Genomic DNA, 15,424 nt, shown 5'->3' with positions numbered 1-15,424 from the left:
CACATCCAGTCTGCGTTGAAAGATAAAGCGCAGTATCTGTAGAAATGAATTTTTGAGGTACTTGAAAAAACGCGTTTTGAATTCCATTCTAATGATAAGGAAATTGTTTTAGTTTGGCTTTTTTTCCCATGCTTTATTTTCAGCGGAAATTAAATAAGCAAGCTTGTACAACAATCTTTACTAATAATAAAGCTGAAAGTTTCTCTGTCTGGATGTTTGGACCTCTGTGACGCGCATAGCGCCTATACCGTTCGGCCGATTTTCATGAAATTTGGCACAAAGTCAGTTTGTAGCACGGGGGTGTGCACTCGAAGCAATTTTTCGAAAATTCGATTTTTTTTTTTTTTTTTTTCTATTCCAGTTTTAAGAGCATTTTCCCGAGCAAAATTATCATAAGATGGACGAGTAAATTACCAAGTTATCGTAACGTGGAACCCTAACATGGGCAAACCAAATGGCGAGAAATTCATCATACATTATTTGTAAATATACAGGCGAACCAAAAGACCTCTTAATTTTTCTACTACCGGCAAAGCAGTGCGGGTGCCACTAGTCCTAAAATAAAACAGATGACAGAAATGTTAAAATTGAAAAATTTGCAGATACCTTCCCTCGGCAGCTCAGTATAGTAGAAATTCCTAAGCCACTAACTACTATTGTACGTTTAAAACTTCCTGCAACGGCGTGCTGTAACCATTGTCGGGTCAAATACTTCAAGAAAAAAGCATAGTCCAATGAATAGTCATTCGTTGTTCCCCGATTCAAAATAAACACTGCAAACCTTTGTAAACGTGTGTTTTTGTCATCAATATAGGGTTTGTATCAATAGTATCAAGTTTTTTTCTGACAACTGGGAGCAATTTTTTGCTGACCTGACTGTACGTCATAACGCGTTTACACCACGCGGAGCCTGACCTTAAACACGCGCCAAGCGCCAGTTGCCAGTGAGCGTTCTTTCGTGCTAGATCGTGTTTTGAGTGAACTCCTGTTGAGTGATTCAGTGCAAGTGCAAAATGCAACGTACGATTTCACAGGGGTACGTCATCGGGTATGAAGACGTTGAGCATCATTCTTTAAGTGTTCAAGGACAAAGCGTATCACAAACTCTTCAAAGATGGCAGAGAGAATGTGGAGGACGAACCTCGACCGTCGACATCAAGAACCAATGGTAACGTGCAAGTTGTGCGCGAAGTGCTAAATTCAGAACGCCGGTTAATTGTGCGCATGATCGTAGATTGCATTGACCTTGATAAGATGATAATGCATACCATCCAAGATAACCAACTCAATCGGTGCACCAAGATCATCTATTACCTGACGAAATACGGCCAACCAAAGATTCCTCAACCCCCTTACAGTCCCGACTTGATCCCAGCAGACCATTTCCTAACCCCAATGAAATAATGAAATTCCTCCTCAAAGAACATTGCCATGGAACCGTTAGTGCAGTCAAAGAAACTTGCAAGCTTGCCATTAAGAGCCTTCTAGAATCCGCCTACTAGGGAGCCTTCGAGTCATGGAAAAGCCGCTGGCAAAAATCGTATCTCATTAAAATGTCACGTGACTGACATAAATTGAGTGGAGATATAATGCAATCCAGAGTCATTCCATTTCAAATCAGGCAGGCAGGCAGGTATGAAAAGTGTCATATGACCATCACCGATTTTTTTGAAAAAAATACAGTAGTTACAACTAAGGTACATATGAACTATCCCAAAAGGATTTTGCAAGAAAAAATTTTTTTCTTCAGTTACAGCCTATTAAAATTCTGCACAAAATCCGCCATTTTGGAAAAAACCGGCAAAACACTCCATTTGAAATCGACACTATTTCAAAAGTATTTAACTTATTTGAATAATTCTTTTTTCTAAAAATAAATAAGGACCCATATATCCTCTAGACATCGTTTTTGAAAGTTTAGTTAGGTTTTTTGATAAAGAAAAAAATTCATTTTTGCCGCCAAAAAACTGCATTTTTACCAATTTTATGATTTTTTTTCTCCATGAAAAAAAAGTTTTTTTTACTAAACGGAGATGGCAGTCTAAAGCCCTTATATGATAGTTTCATAACATATTTTATTAGAATCCTTGAGTGCATACAGCCTCTTAAATAAAATTTGAAATTTTGAAAATTTTTAAAAATTAGCGATTTTTGAAGTGATTTTACTCAAAAAACCCATTTTTTTAAAAATCTAAAAATTGGCTCATTTATACCCCATATAATGCTTAACTAGTGGATAGACACCGCATCCGGTATTTTTTCCCATAAAATGTTTTATGATTTTTTGAAAGTGACCTTATCGCCCATGGCATGCATGTAAAATAAAAATGTCTAATAATTTCAGTCACTGAAATCTGATTATATTAATGCCTAATAGCTAAAAAAACGGTGCACTTTATCAGGAACAACTAAAATCTTACTGACTTTTAATAATATATCAGTAACAAACTGCTTTTGATGATCCAGTCAATTCGTCTTTTTGTAAGACTCTGTGTGTAGTTTATAGGTAGAAGAGCCTTTGGTGATTATATTAATGACTAGCTATAATAATGATGTACTTTATCAGTAACAGTTAAAATCTTTCCTTTTTTTAATAAATATTAGTTTATTTCGTCTCCAAAGCTATGCATTCACCGTTACTTTCATATGCAGCAACAAATCATATTTTTTCTCTTTCAATAGTCATTCTCTTCAACTCAATTACACGACAGGGGAAATCATCAAAGGGAAGAACAATACAATGCATTTAAAACGATTAATTTTAATTTCATGCTTTGGTTGTCATTGGCGAATGTTGTCACATAATCTTTGGATCCTACCTCGTATGATTACTTTTATACGTAAGAATATTTATACTAAATTCAAACCGTAAAACTCACTTGTAGTTTAAGAATTTAAAAAGCCCACCTGTTTGATGAGAGAAGTAATCAATTGAACATGGTTGTAAGTTGAGGTAACCAAACAGATCTCACTAAAGGTGACTATTATAGCCAGGGATCCAATTTCTAACAAAAGAAGTGCAGGATCCCTATAGTCTTCAGAACTTGTTTTATTGCTTAAGTGGCCTAAATTCGGTCAAAAATACAAAAATTCGAGTAAAACAAATAAGGAAGTATGGGAGCTCAGCTCCCATAACAATTAGGCGCTGATCAACAGAAAAATATATTTATATAGCGAAATACAAAAATGCGAATTGACTGGGTCATCAGATATTTTGAAAAAAAAAAAAAAAAAACTGCTGGGTTTTATTCAGAATGGCATAGGAATGATGTGAAAAAAAATTGGACTTCATATTCGAATTCAGTTTTGCGTTATTTTGGTTTTACTACAAAATTTCAAGGTGTACGAACGCTTTTGGGAGCCACTGAATTAGTCATTAATATAATCACCAAAGGCTCTTCTATCTAAAGGCTACACACAGAGTCTTACAAAAAGACGAATTGACTGGGTCATCAAAAGCGGTTTGATATTGCTATATTATAAAAGTCAGTAAAATTTTATTTGTTGCTGATAAAGTGCACCATCATTGTAGCTATTAGGCATTAATCCATTAATATGATCAGATTTTCAGTGACTGAAATTATTAGAAATTTTTATTTTACATGCATGCCATGGGCGATAAAGTCACTTTCAAAAAATCATAAAACATTTTATGGGAAAAAATACTGGATGCGGTGTCTATCCACTTGTTAAACATTATATGTGGTTCAAATGAGCCAATTTTTAGATTTTTAAAAAATGGGTTTTTTGAGTAAAATCACTTTAAAAATCGCTAATTTTTGAAAATTTTCAGAATTTCAAATTTTATTTCCTAGGCTGTATGCATCCAAGGATTCTAATAAAATATATTATGAAACTATCATATAAGGGCTTTAGACTGCCATCTCCGTTTAGTAAAAAAAACTTTTTTTTCATGGAGAAAAAAAATCATGAAATAGGTAAAAATGCAGTTTTTTCGCGGCAAAAATGAATTTTTTTCTTTATCAAAAAATCTAACTAAACTTTCAAAAATGATGTCTAGAGGATTTAGGGTCCTTATTTATTTCTAGAAAAAATAATTATTCGAATAGGTTAAATACTTTTGAAATAGTGTCCATTTCAAATGGAGTGTTTTGCCGGTTTTTTCCAAAATGGCGGATTTTGTGCAGAATTTTAAGAGCCATTATTTTGAAATTCAGACAAAAAACGGAAATTTTGGCAGTGACCATTTTTGATTTGCCTAATTTTTTTATATCTCAAAGTAGGCCATAAGAAGTAAACATTCTGAAATTTTTAGCTTTCCAAAAATTTTTTTTCGCTCGTTAAAAATTCCCAAAATTTGACGTTTTGCAGCGCTTTTTAGAAAAATTCTAAAAGTCGCATTTCAGTGCGCTTTAGCTCTTTACAGAAACACCACCCCACGGTTATGTTTATATTTATTGGTTTTACTGTATCTAGTGATGATGACTTCATAGTTATTTTGGTTGGGGGATGTTGCTTTCTTCAGATAAGGGGTCGCAAAGTATGGATTTTATCCATTTTCGAGCAAGTTGAACCTGCGTTATTTCCCCCAAAAAGTCACCCCCCGAAAAAAATGTAACATATACTGAAAGTTTATACTATGAAGAGAGTAAATGACACAAAATTTGTTTGAGGTTTAATTTTTTTTAGGAGAAAAATGCCCTGATATTTTTCAAATTATCAAAAATTGTGCTTTTTGTTCACAATTAACTCAAAACAGCATCACTAGGAAAAAAAACCTTTTATATATTATTGTACCTGGCTATGTGTAAAACATCATGAAAAAGAAAGCAGCATGGGATCTCTTCTTGTTTTCCAGAAAATAATTTTTTTTGTAGCTCATTTTATGCGTTTTCTCGTACGTAAAACGTGTGTCCAGTATGCAGATTAAATCTTCTAAAACTTTAAGGATGTAGTAAGAATGTATATATGTGTGTATAGAGAAAGAAAAAGACTAGTAATACTTTATTTTTCTGATTTTTACAAATTGATGTTATTTTAATTGCAGGTAATTCAGAAAACGATAAATCGATATTATATATATATATATATGTGTGTGTATATATATATATATATACATATATATATATATAGATTTATCGTATCAATCCCAAAATAATTCTTTCTTATTTATGTCCGTAGCAATGGAAGAAATATCATGAACAATATCAGTTTCACTTTCCTCTAAATGCCTTTTTTCTATGTCATCTTCAAATACCTCTAAAAGGCTGTCGGTTCTTGATAAATCAGTATTATCCGCTTTTTTTTTCCTTTGTACATCGGTTAAAAGCAGCTTCAATTTGACTTTTTGTCAGATATTCGTTCGGTTGGAATATTTTTATGTCTTCAATCATCTCTATTCTCATTGCATGTTCTGCAACAAAAGAGAAAACAAAGAAGAAAACATTTTGGAAATCTCATGTGAGGGGTGGGCTCTCCCAACTCGTAAAAGTACACAATTTTCATTGAAACAAATAGAATTTCTTTATGAAAAGTTCCTTTATGGTAAAAAACCGGCAGAAAACAGACGTCCGACCAAGTAGAACATGCAATGAGAACAGAGATGATTGAAGACATAAAAATATCCCAACCGAACGAATATCTGACAAAAAGTCAAATTCAAACTGTTTTTAGCTGATATCCCAAGCAAGAAAAAGCGAATAATACTGATTTATCAAGAACTGACAGCCTTTTAGAGGCATTTGAAGATGACATAGAAAATAGACATTTAGAGGAAAGTGAAGCAGATATTGTTCATGATATTTATATATTTATATATATATATATATATATATGGATTTATCGTTTTCTGAATTACCTGCAATTAAAATACCATCAATTTGTAAAAATCAGAAAAATAAAGTATTACTAGTCTTTTTCTTTCTCTATACACACATATATACATTCTTACTACATCCTTAAAGTTTTAGAAGATCTAATCTGCATACTGGACACATGTTTTACGTACGAGAAAACGCATAAAATGAGCTACAAAAAAAATTATTTTCTGGAAAACAAGAAGAGATCCCATGCTGCTTTCTTTTTCATGATGTTTTACACATAGCCAGGTACCATAATATATAAAAGGTTTTTTTCCTAGTGATGCTGTTTTGAGTTAATTGCGATCAAAAAAGCACAATTTTTGATAATTTGAAAAATATCAGGGTATTTTTCTCCTAAAAAAAAATTAAACCTCAAACAAATTTTGTGCCATTTACTCTCTTCATAGTATAAACTTTCAGCATATGTTACATTTTTTTCGGGGGGTGGCTTTTTGGGGGAGATAACGCAGGTTCAACTTGCGCGAAAACGGATAAAATCCATACTTTGCGACCCCTTATCTGAAGAAAGCAACAACCCCCAACCAAAATAACTATGAAGTCATCATCACTAGATACAGTACAACCAATAAATATAAACATAACCGTGGGGTAGTGTTTCTGTAAAGAGCTAAAACGCACTGAAACGCGACTTTTAGAATTTTTCTAAAAAGCGCTGCAAAACGTCAAACTTTGGGAATTTTTAACGAGCGAAAAAAATTTTTTGGAAGGCTAAAAATTTCAGAATGTTCACTTCTCATGACCTACTTTGACATATAAAAAAATTGTAAAAATCAAAAATGGTCACTGCCACACCTTGTCTGAACTTCAAAATAATGGCTCTTAATAGGCTGTAACTGAAGAAAAAAAATTTTTTCTTTCAAAATCCTTTTGGTATATTTCATATGTCCCTTAGTTGTAACTACTGTAATTTTTTCAAAAAAATCGGTGATGGTCATGTGACAGACCCTGCCTGATCTGAAATGGAATGGCTCTCCAGTGAACTTGGGTTGGATTCTGTTATGAGTAAAATGTCTTCCGTTTCTTTTTCTTTTCTTTTTCTAGGTGTTTAGGTTCCAATTTGTATGGACTACCACCAGACCCAGACAAGCATGGTTTTCAAAAGATAAAGACTATGTCCTAATCTCAGTCTCGGAGTTTCCTATGATTAAGCCACTGTGATCTATTTTGGGGAACCGCATTTTTTGCTGATCTCTGCCCAAACATCTTTAAATTCTTACGACTTCGTAGAATGTGCTTTGAAAAGCAATTGGGGAAAAATTAAACGATCAGATAACACGGGTACCTACACTTTTTGCGCAGTTACATTTGCAATATGTTAAAAAAATAAATTTTAAAAAATTGGATTTGCTAGATAACTTAGAATTTACTCTATCCAGAATTGCAGCCAAATTTTAGAACATTATATTTATTTTTTTCAAACGTCTTTATTTTTCTTCAAATTTATGTCCTCTACGATTCTGTGTTCCCATAAAGTTTAATTTTGTATAAATTTTAGTCAATATTTTCATATTTTTTATTTATACTAAGTATCATACGAAAATTACACTCATGTATCGTAATGTCCTTTTAGATCTGGTGCGGTTCTATGAGACCAGAAGATGCTCTTAGCAAAATCCGGTCTTCAGTTCACAGTCCAGGTCCGATCAGGTAAAAAGTAGATCTTGTTTTACTTGAACTTATCTATATAATTAAAATCTGCTCGTCTGTCTGCATTATTTTGACCCTATCTCCTCCGGACTATCAATGTCTCCCTGGCCAATACTGGTACCGTAAATACAGGATCTTCTGAGGAAGCCATTCCACTGGTTTCCCGAACGACACCGTCAAAGGTGGGTTGTTAATCGAGCAGTCATAGGTGGCAAGGCAGCCGATGTAAAAGCAGAATGGAGGTTGACGAGCGAAGCAAGCTGGGGCGGAGCCCCCTAGTCTATGCTATCAAAATATATGCAGGTCTGTCTCTGTGTGCGTCTGTCTTTTTTTGTGTACGTGCCTGTAACTGTATCTCCTCCAGACTGTCGCTTAATCATTAATATTGGTAAGTATGGGGAACCCTAGAGTGCGGTGGGATGTCAATGTTTCCCAGCTTGATATAGGTTCCGTTGGAAACCGTAGGGTACAGGATATCCAGATGAAGCCATTCCGCTATATATCGTTCCCTCTAAACCTTATAGCGTGTCGGAGAAAAGGTTAAAAATTAACCATTAAAATCATTAATTACAGACTGGAATGGCGACATAAAGTCGATATAACCATTTAGTTTGGCGAGGAGTTGCCATTACTGGAGCCAAATTTACCGAGATGGGACCAAGCCACATTTGGCGAGGAGTACAGCAACAAGTTCACCACCAAAGGATTAGTTGTTCCCCAGCAGCCGAAGGTGGCGTGGAGGGGCGAAACTTCCGAACAACAGCACCGAAGGCAGTAAAGGATATTTTTTAATTTATTAATTTTATTTCATTTATTTATTTTGAAGTAATGAAGGAAAGAACCTCCTGAGTAAAAGGACAGAAATTTTGTAAACTATTGTACTGTTTCATTAAAAAATAAGTGAGATAAGTTTTTTTTTAATAACACAATTCCTTTCGAGTAGAAATTTTAAACAGCTATTTGAAGAAACAAATTGCAACTTCAAGCGTATTCATTTTTATTTAAAAGAAATTAGTGAATTTACACATTAAAAACTTCGAAGTTTGAACTAAGAATTCTATCTTTTTTTTTCCTGCGGTTTTAAATATCACTGTCGCTATACAATAACTGTCGTTTCGTAGCCACTATTTTGTAGGAGCAGTTAGACTGTCAAGAGTGCGCTATAGATTCAAAAAGTGCCCTATTGGCTTTTCTAAATGGCCAGGGCAGTTCTCAATGAACTTGACACATTGACTGCGTCGTCAACAGCCTATATATGGACTCCCTGCGCTAAGCTAATTATTTGAAACTATTTGAAGGAAAACAGTGTTATTGGAGTTTTTCATGAATAATACAGCATACAAAACAAATTCTATATATTTTTTTCTAGAAATTTTTGACACTGTTATATTTTTCAAAGCAAGGGACAACACGTAAGGTCGGTTTGGACGCACATGTTTTGCATTGATAACGCAATTCTTTTCGAATGTTCAGAGAATGGCAGACGACGCATTTTCTTACATATACTTACATATGTAAGACATATACTTACGTTTGCTCATTTTACGTTTTTACTTACTCACAGACTACAGCACAAAAAACTCGCGCGCTATCTCGTTTGATCGCGCGCACGCCTGCTTGCATCAGAAAATGTTTTCACAGCAAAAGCAGTAGAGACGCGATCTTGTGTTTTCTTTTTGAACCTTGTCTAAATGTTCGTCTATGCGCGGCAGAACAGCCAGGAAAGTCAATGGAACCCGCTGAAAAAATATAGCAACTTGTTGGCTGGAGGACGAGTTATCTCGTCCCTAGCGCATACAGCATAATTCTGGAGGGCGAGTTATCTCGTCCCTAGCAGTCAGTGTGTTAAGAGTGTGGGCCTTTACTTAAGGAATTGGCACGGAGAATTTCATTCCAATGGATTCCCGGCCACTGCTGAATAGGGTTATTTCCTTCAGTCAAATGTACTACAAAGGATGCATAAATGGAATGTGATACAACCCCTTTACCTACAGCAACGCCAGAGATACGTGGTCTTGTACTCGGGCCATACCTGTATTGTTTTTATTTGGCATGCACAAAGTACCACGGGTCAAGCAGGTGAAAAACAGTTTTTGCCCAAATGCAATATTTACTTCTCTCACGTAGTTGTGGATTCGAACTATTTTATGGCTTTTAAAAACCTTTTTACTCTACTCATCTAGTTTACCGTTTGTTCAAACGGTTCTAACAGCAACTGCAATTTCAGTTAATCTTTAATTCGAACGAAATTAATAGTTTACATTTCTTCTTCTTCTTCCTCAAGGATTAGGCATATAGCCTGTTTCGGCTTCTTGATCGCCCCACCGCTTCCTGGGCCTACCATGGTCTCGTTTGCCCCTTGGTCTGAAGTCTCCCTCGTGCCATACGTCGAACATGGTTTTTCCAATCGTTGCGATATTCCGTAATTTTTTCATTGAGGCTGAATATCTGTAATTTCCTTCGAATAGATTCATTCCTTATTTTGTCTAGGATAGTGCAGTTCTTCAGTGATCGCAAATACTTCATCTCTGCTGCTTGAATTCTACTAGCTTCTTGACTGTTCAAAGTCCATGTTTCAGAGCCGTATAGTAAGGTTGGCACCGCCATAACCATATAGAGCTTCAGTTGTGTTTCCTTTCTCGTTTTTCCCTTTAGGGTTCTTGTAAGGGTTCCACATAAGTGTTGAAACCTATGTAGTTTGTTTTGGTCATCATTGCCGTGGTCAAAGGTGATGTCACATCCTAGGTAGTTGAAGTGCTTCACCTTTTCAATAATTCTATTATCAATTACAATCTAATTGGCTCTTTACCCCTAAATGCCATTGTTTTAGTTTTCGATATTAGTTTACATTTATACGCACATTAACTTTTTTTTCCCTTCTTTCAGAGTACTAGGACCTCTTTCTAACTCCTACGACTTTGCCAAGACCTACAACTGCCCACTGGGCAGTAGAATGAATCCACATAAGAAGTGCTCCGTCTGGTGAACCAGTGCTCGCAGATCAAGTTCTTGCCTTATGGGAAAAGAAAATCGGATTGCAATCATTACCAGAAAAGAAAATCTACAACTCCTCCCCTTTTGGAACTATTTTAATCTTCAGAACTAACTGAGAAACTTAACAAATCGTGGTGGGTGTGTACATAACTTTGAAATCAAAAGACGCTGAGATTAAGTCTTTGACTGCATCAATTTCAACCACCAGTGAAATTCGAAATTACTTTCTAAATTTATTCAGGCTGGAATGCTTTTTAACGTTAAATTGTTTTCAATACGAATTCAAATTATCAAAAAATGTTAAAGAGAAATGTTTTTTCTTTCTTTCTTTGTGTATTTTGGGCTACGTTCGGAAACAAGGAACGGTACCACAGATGGCTCAAATCTTTGACGTCACCTACCAGCGTTCGGAAATACTTGCAGTCACTCTATGGTGGTGGACAATGTTGAAACCGCTCGTACCTCAGTCTTCACGTGGTTAGCAAGATCACACGACATTTTTTGGCCAATGCAGAAGCGCTTTTCAAGTTGTACACTCTCTTTGATTGGAATGCCATCTACTGTTGTTACCAAGAGTGTTCGGAAACACAGCTGTTCAAAAGGGCTCACCAGAAAAATACCAGTGACAGCATAACCGCAACCTGACTAACCACGCGGTGTAATCGGTGGACTGTTTCCGAACGCAACCTTGCTGTTTTACCAAAGAAAACGTTCATATGCGCAAACGGTATGCGTAATCATATTATGTGGGTAAACAAGCTCATTGTCTTGCACATATCGTTGTGGATTTCAGTTACTGCACTGTATGCTATTTTTGGTGTCGACTGGCTTAAAAAAGCCCTGGTTACCGATAGCAGTATTAATGGTAAGTGCAATGAATCCTTTTCTGTTATCTCATTGCTGTAAATACATGTAAAAATATATGAATTTGAGTGATGAAAGTATTATTACAGTTTAAAATTACTCAGTGAGATTGAAGAGCTTTGAAATATTACTCCAAATTCATCATGTTGCTTTGTGGATATCGAAAGACTGCATATCATTTCATGGTTGAAATCGGTATCGTCACTTTGAGAAATGTCTATAAAAACCACTGTATTCATTATTGTTGCTTATAACCTTCATTAAATATATTCCCGCACAAGCAATTTCTATTTTTCCAAGTAGAAAACAGGTTTGCTATCAGCATCAAATGTAAAGTGTGATAGAGCGTTTTTCAGTTTGATTTCTGTATTTTTTAAGTAACTTTGTGTTATTTTTTTTAAATTGATTTTGCTTTATTTTTTGTCTGTGTAGATTGATTTTTTTTTCCAAAATAATCTAAATTGAAAAATAATAATAATAATAATTTCGGATATTCAATTAAGGCGTTTAATCTTAAAACCAGCTCAGACCGTTTTTTGAAATTCCTAACGGAAATACAAAAGAAAAGAAAAAAACATTTTTCGCTCTGGCCACTTAATTTTTCCGAAAGCTCCCCCCCCCCTTTCCCCGTTAGAATAACATTCGGAATGAGACTTCATTTTTCCCTTTTTAAATTAGCGGTTATCTCTTATTATTGACGGATAAAAATAGTTAGGATTGGGTTAGTTTTAAATTAGGTCTTTTTTTTTCAAATTCTCCATTAAAATTTAAATTTACGAGGCATTTCGATTTTATGCCGCGTACCACCAAACCCACACTACAGTGGTTTTGATACTAGCCTGCACACTCAAAAATTTTAAGTTTATTAAGCAATTTATTAAATTTCGTTATACCTGTACGTGTTTACAGTGGCGGTTTGGTAAAAGCATGGATTTCGCTGATTTTGGTCTAAAACTGGTTTTCAGCAGCAGTTTACGAATTGATTGAGAAGGATTTGTACCAAATCGATTGGTGAACAAAAAATCAACTCTAGATTTAACAACAAAACTTTACACAATTCATGTGTTGAACTGGTTTCTATTACGCTAAAGTAAATAATCTGAATAACAGTTTATACAATAGTTTTACGTATCTTGCTTACGTTGCCTGCTGTTTGCTTTTGATAAGGCTTGCTAGTTAGTCTTTTGTGTGTATTTGACAAACCTTATTCCTAAATAAACTTCTTTTAAAAAACTTTTAGAAATATATACTCACTTTTCACTCCGTTAAAATAAGTATGCAAGAAGCATTTCGATCGCTCGTGCATTTTACGTTTTGCTGACAGCAACTCTGCTTCAATTAGAAATATGCACGTGTTGCGAGAACTCACATCTTCGCTTTACATACAAATCTACGTGAATTTTTAATTTGAAAAACCCTAAGTACATGATTCTTTTTTACAATAAAACCTGTTTGAATGTCTGAGTTTCATGTCTTCTGTAAAATAGTTCAAATGCATAAATCTGCAAAACACTTGAAAATAAGCTGTTCTAAGATCGCCATTTGAATGTATCATCTGAAAGCTCGATTCCTCATGTGTAAGAACATCATTTTGTCCGATTTCTCTTTGTAAAAAATAAAGTACTTTTTTTTAGATTTGTGTTTTACTATTTTGTACTTTCTTCTCATTTGATTAGAAGTTTACTTGGGATGGCCAGCAGCCTTAAAGTTGTTCCTACTTAAATTTACAGACAAAATAGGAAACAATTGCTTGATTCATTAGCTTTGAAATGTTCTATCTGCTTGTGTCTAATTTGATAAACATTGTTTTTAACCCCGTAACAAAATGAAGGTGATAATCAGTTTGATGCGTGTATGTATGTGTGTATTTGTGCGTCTGTCAATCAGGTCGTAGATTCTGAACGGATGAACGAGCGGAATTACAGGAGGTCGCTGTGACACTCCAAATATTTAATTACTCGGCAAATTTTGTCTGACGATTCGACAAATTTGGAGACATAATTGCAACATGGCAGTTTTTAAATGCCCGGATGTCCTTTTTCATTAGATGTACGTATGTGTTATTTTACCTTTCGAAAAAAAATGCCGTTATGTTCGGCAAATTGAGATTTAACCCCCTCCCAAAAATCTAAGCTCGGGGAGCCCTTGTGGATGAACCAGTTTTGATTGCGGGGTTTTTTTTTTTTTTTTTTTTTTTCATAAAAGTGACTTGATCAAGTTACCTTAGCCAGTGCTGCCAGAAGAACGGCTTGCGACCATATGGGCCCCACGTAACTAATCCATGTAGCCTGTTATTATGTTCAATGCATATGTTCAGCATAAAGAATTATTTGCAAGTTTGAAGCCAATTAATCAGACTCTTAGTTTGTAATTTTCTTTTTCTTGTTTCAACACGTTACCTAGAAAGAGGTTTAATGTTCGAAAACTATGTGTTTTGGCGTTTAAGATTCATCCTAACATGTCATGCGTCCCTCGGCTAAAACTGTTAAAAACCACTGCTCTTAGCAATGATTCGTTGGAGTTGGGGGGTGGATGAAATTTTTAATTTGATAATGGTTTTTGTGTGTACACTGGTTTGCAAAAACTAATCATGAAACATTTGAATTAGAATGAAAGCAGAACAAGTCTACTGAGCAGACTGAAAGACAGGGGAGCCTTAAACTTAAATTTTCTGGAGGGTGCGAATTCTGAATTTGCCGAATGGTACTTCAAACTTTGCTAGATAAAAATAGTTTGGTGAATGGGCACTCCAAATTTCGCCGAATGATGATAATTTTGCCGAATGGAAATCCAAATTTTGCCGAATAAATGATAATTTTGTAGAATAGAACTCCAAATTTTGCTGAATGATGATTATTTTTGCCGATCCGTCAGAAAATTTGCCGAATAAGGAAATTTTTGGATGTTCATAGTAACCTTCCATGACCTCCCATCGGGGTGACCCTGCTGAAAGACCGGTCAGAAGCTACGTATACAATAAGGCATTTATGCCGTTTGGTTGAAAAAGGAGGTTGGAAAATGAGGCCGTTTGGTTGGAAAATGAGAATTCGAAAGGGCATAAGCACTTGAGACCTCTTTCTTTGTTGAAGTGATTTCAACGAAGTTCGTAGCTTCTGCGCGTAGTTCGACAAGCCAGTTATAAATATTACAAACGACAGAAACAGTTTCCTGAGCGTTTAGTAGTAATGGCTCACGGATAATAACGGCAAACGATAGTTTAGACGAAGGTAACACTCTCTCACTGAATCAGAAGAAACACATGTTGTTGGACAAAGAGGTTTTAATAGTCATTTGTTCTACTTCTGACTTCGCTATTGTTGCAAAATATTTCAGAGCGCTACAGTGTTCATATTGCATTAAATGTAGAAGCTTGTGTTTTTAATTGTGTCGCTATTGTTCTTGCCTTAGAAGTGGTTGCTAAGATTGTCAGATTACATTTTGAACCCGTGATTGACTAGCCTTGAGTTTTGAAACAAATGTGCATTGTCTTTCGGGCGAAAAAAGACAAATCTGTTGACAGATACAGAAATATTAAGGCTCAGGGAATAAACAGTACTGGACGTAGATTTCACGTTTTACCGTGGCCAGGGGTGTACACAAACATGAGTCTGCAGAATCTATGACTGGTACAGTGTGTACAATCAACATCTGCTCGTAGAAACACCAGTTTCTGTCATGTCAATGACGAACTCGACTCAACAGAAATGAACACGAGTGCTTTATATGAAGAGAGTTCAGATGAACTCGAGTGTGTACACATTGGATGATGCCCTAGAGCACGCAATCAGTACTTCAGCATTATCAAAGAAACCGTATCAGAGATGCTTGAAGCCCATATTGTTCAGTATAGTCATTGTTTTTCATTACTGTACTAAATTTACTTTGCCTCAGAACCGTTTGTTTCAAGGTGCTGTGAATCCAGATGTTTTTTCTCCAGAGACGACAATACACCACATCATACACTCAGGAACATTGAAAATAGCGCCCCAAGAAGGAAGTACTGGATTGAAGTGCACTTTAATGTACAGAATAATACAGATGGGAGATACACTTGATCCCAAAATCTAGACAATTAA

At 35.3% G+C, this 15,424-nt stretch overlaps 1 protein-coding gene across 1 annotated transcript in view; it reads left to right on the top strand.

Annotated features, from left to right (window-relative positions):
- Nucleotides 1-10,476, top strand: part of LOC129230553 (neprilysin-1-like) — a 98,448-nt gene extending 87,972 nt beyond the window's left edge. The window contains exons 18-19 of the mRNA XM_054864957.1: nucleotides 7,414-7,490; nucleotides 10,377-10,476. Coding sequence (XP_054720932.1) covers nucleotides 7,414-7,490; nucleotides 10,377-10,476 — 177 coding nt within the window. The remainder of the gene's footprint in view (nucleotides 1-7,413; nucleotides 7,491-10,376) is intronic.
- Nucleotides 10,477-15,424: the final 4,948 nt, after the last annotated feature.

The sequence above is a fragment of the Uloborus diversus genome, chromosome 9 (genome assembly GCF_026930045.1).
Source record: "Uloborus diversus isolate 005 chromosome 9, Udiv.v.3.1, whole genome shotgun sequence".
In the NCBI taxonomy this organism is placed as follows: Eukaryota; Metazoa; Arthropoda; class Arachnida; order Araneae; family Uloboridae; genus Uloborus; species Uloborus diversus.
The sequence above is the reverse complement of the archived record's forward strand: the minus strand, read 5'-3'. Positions and strand labels throughout refer to the sequence as shown.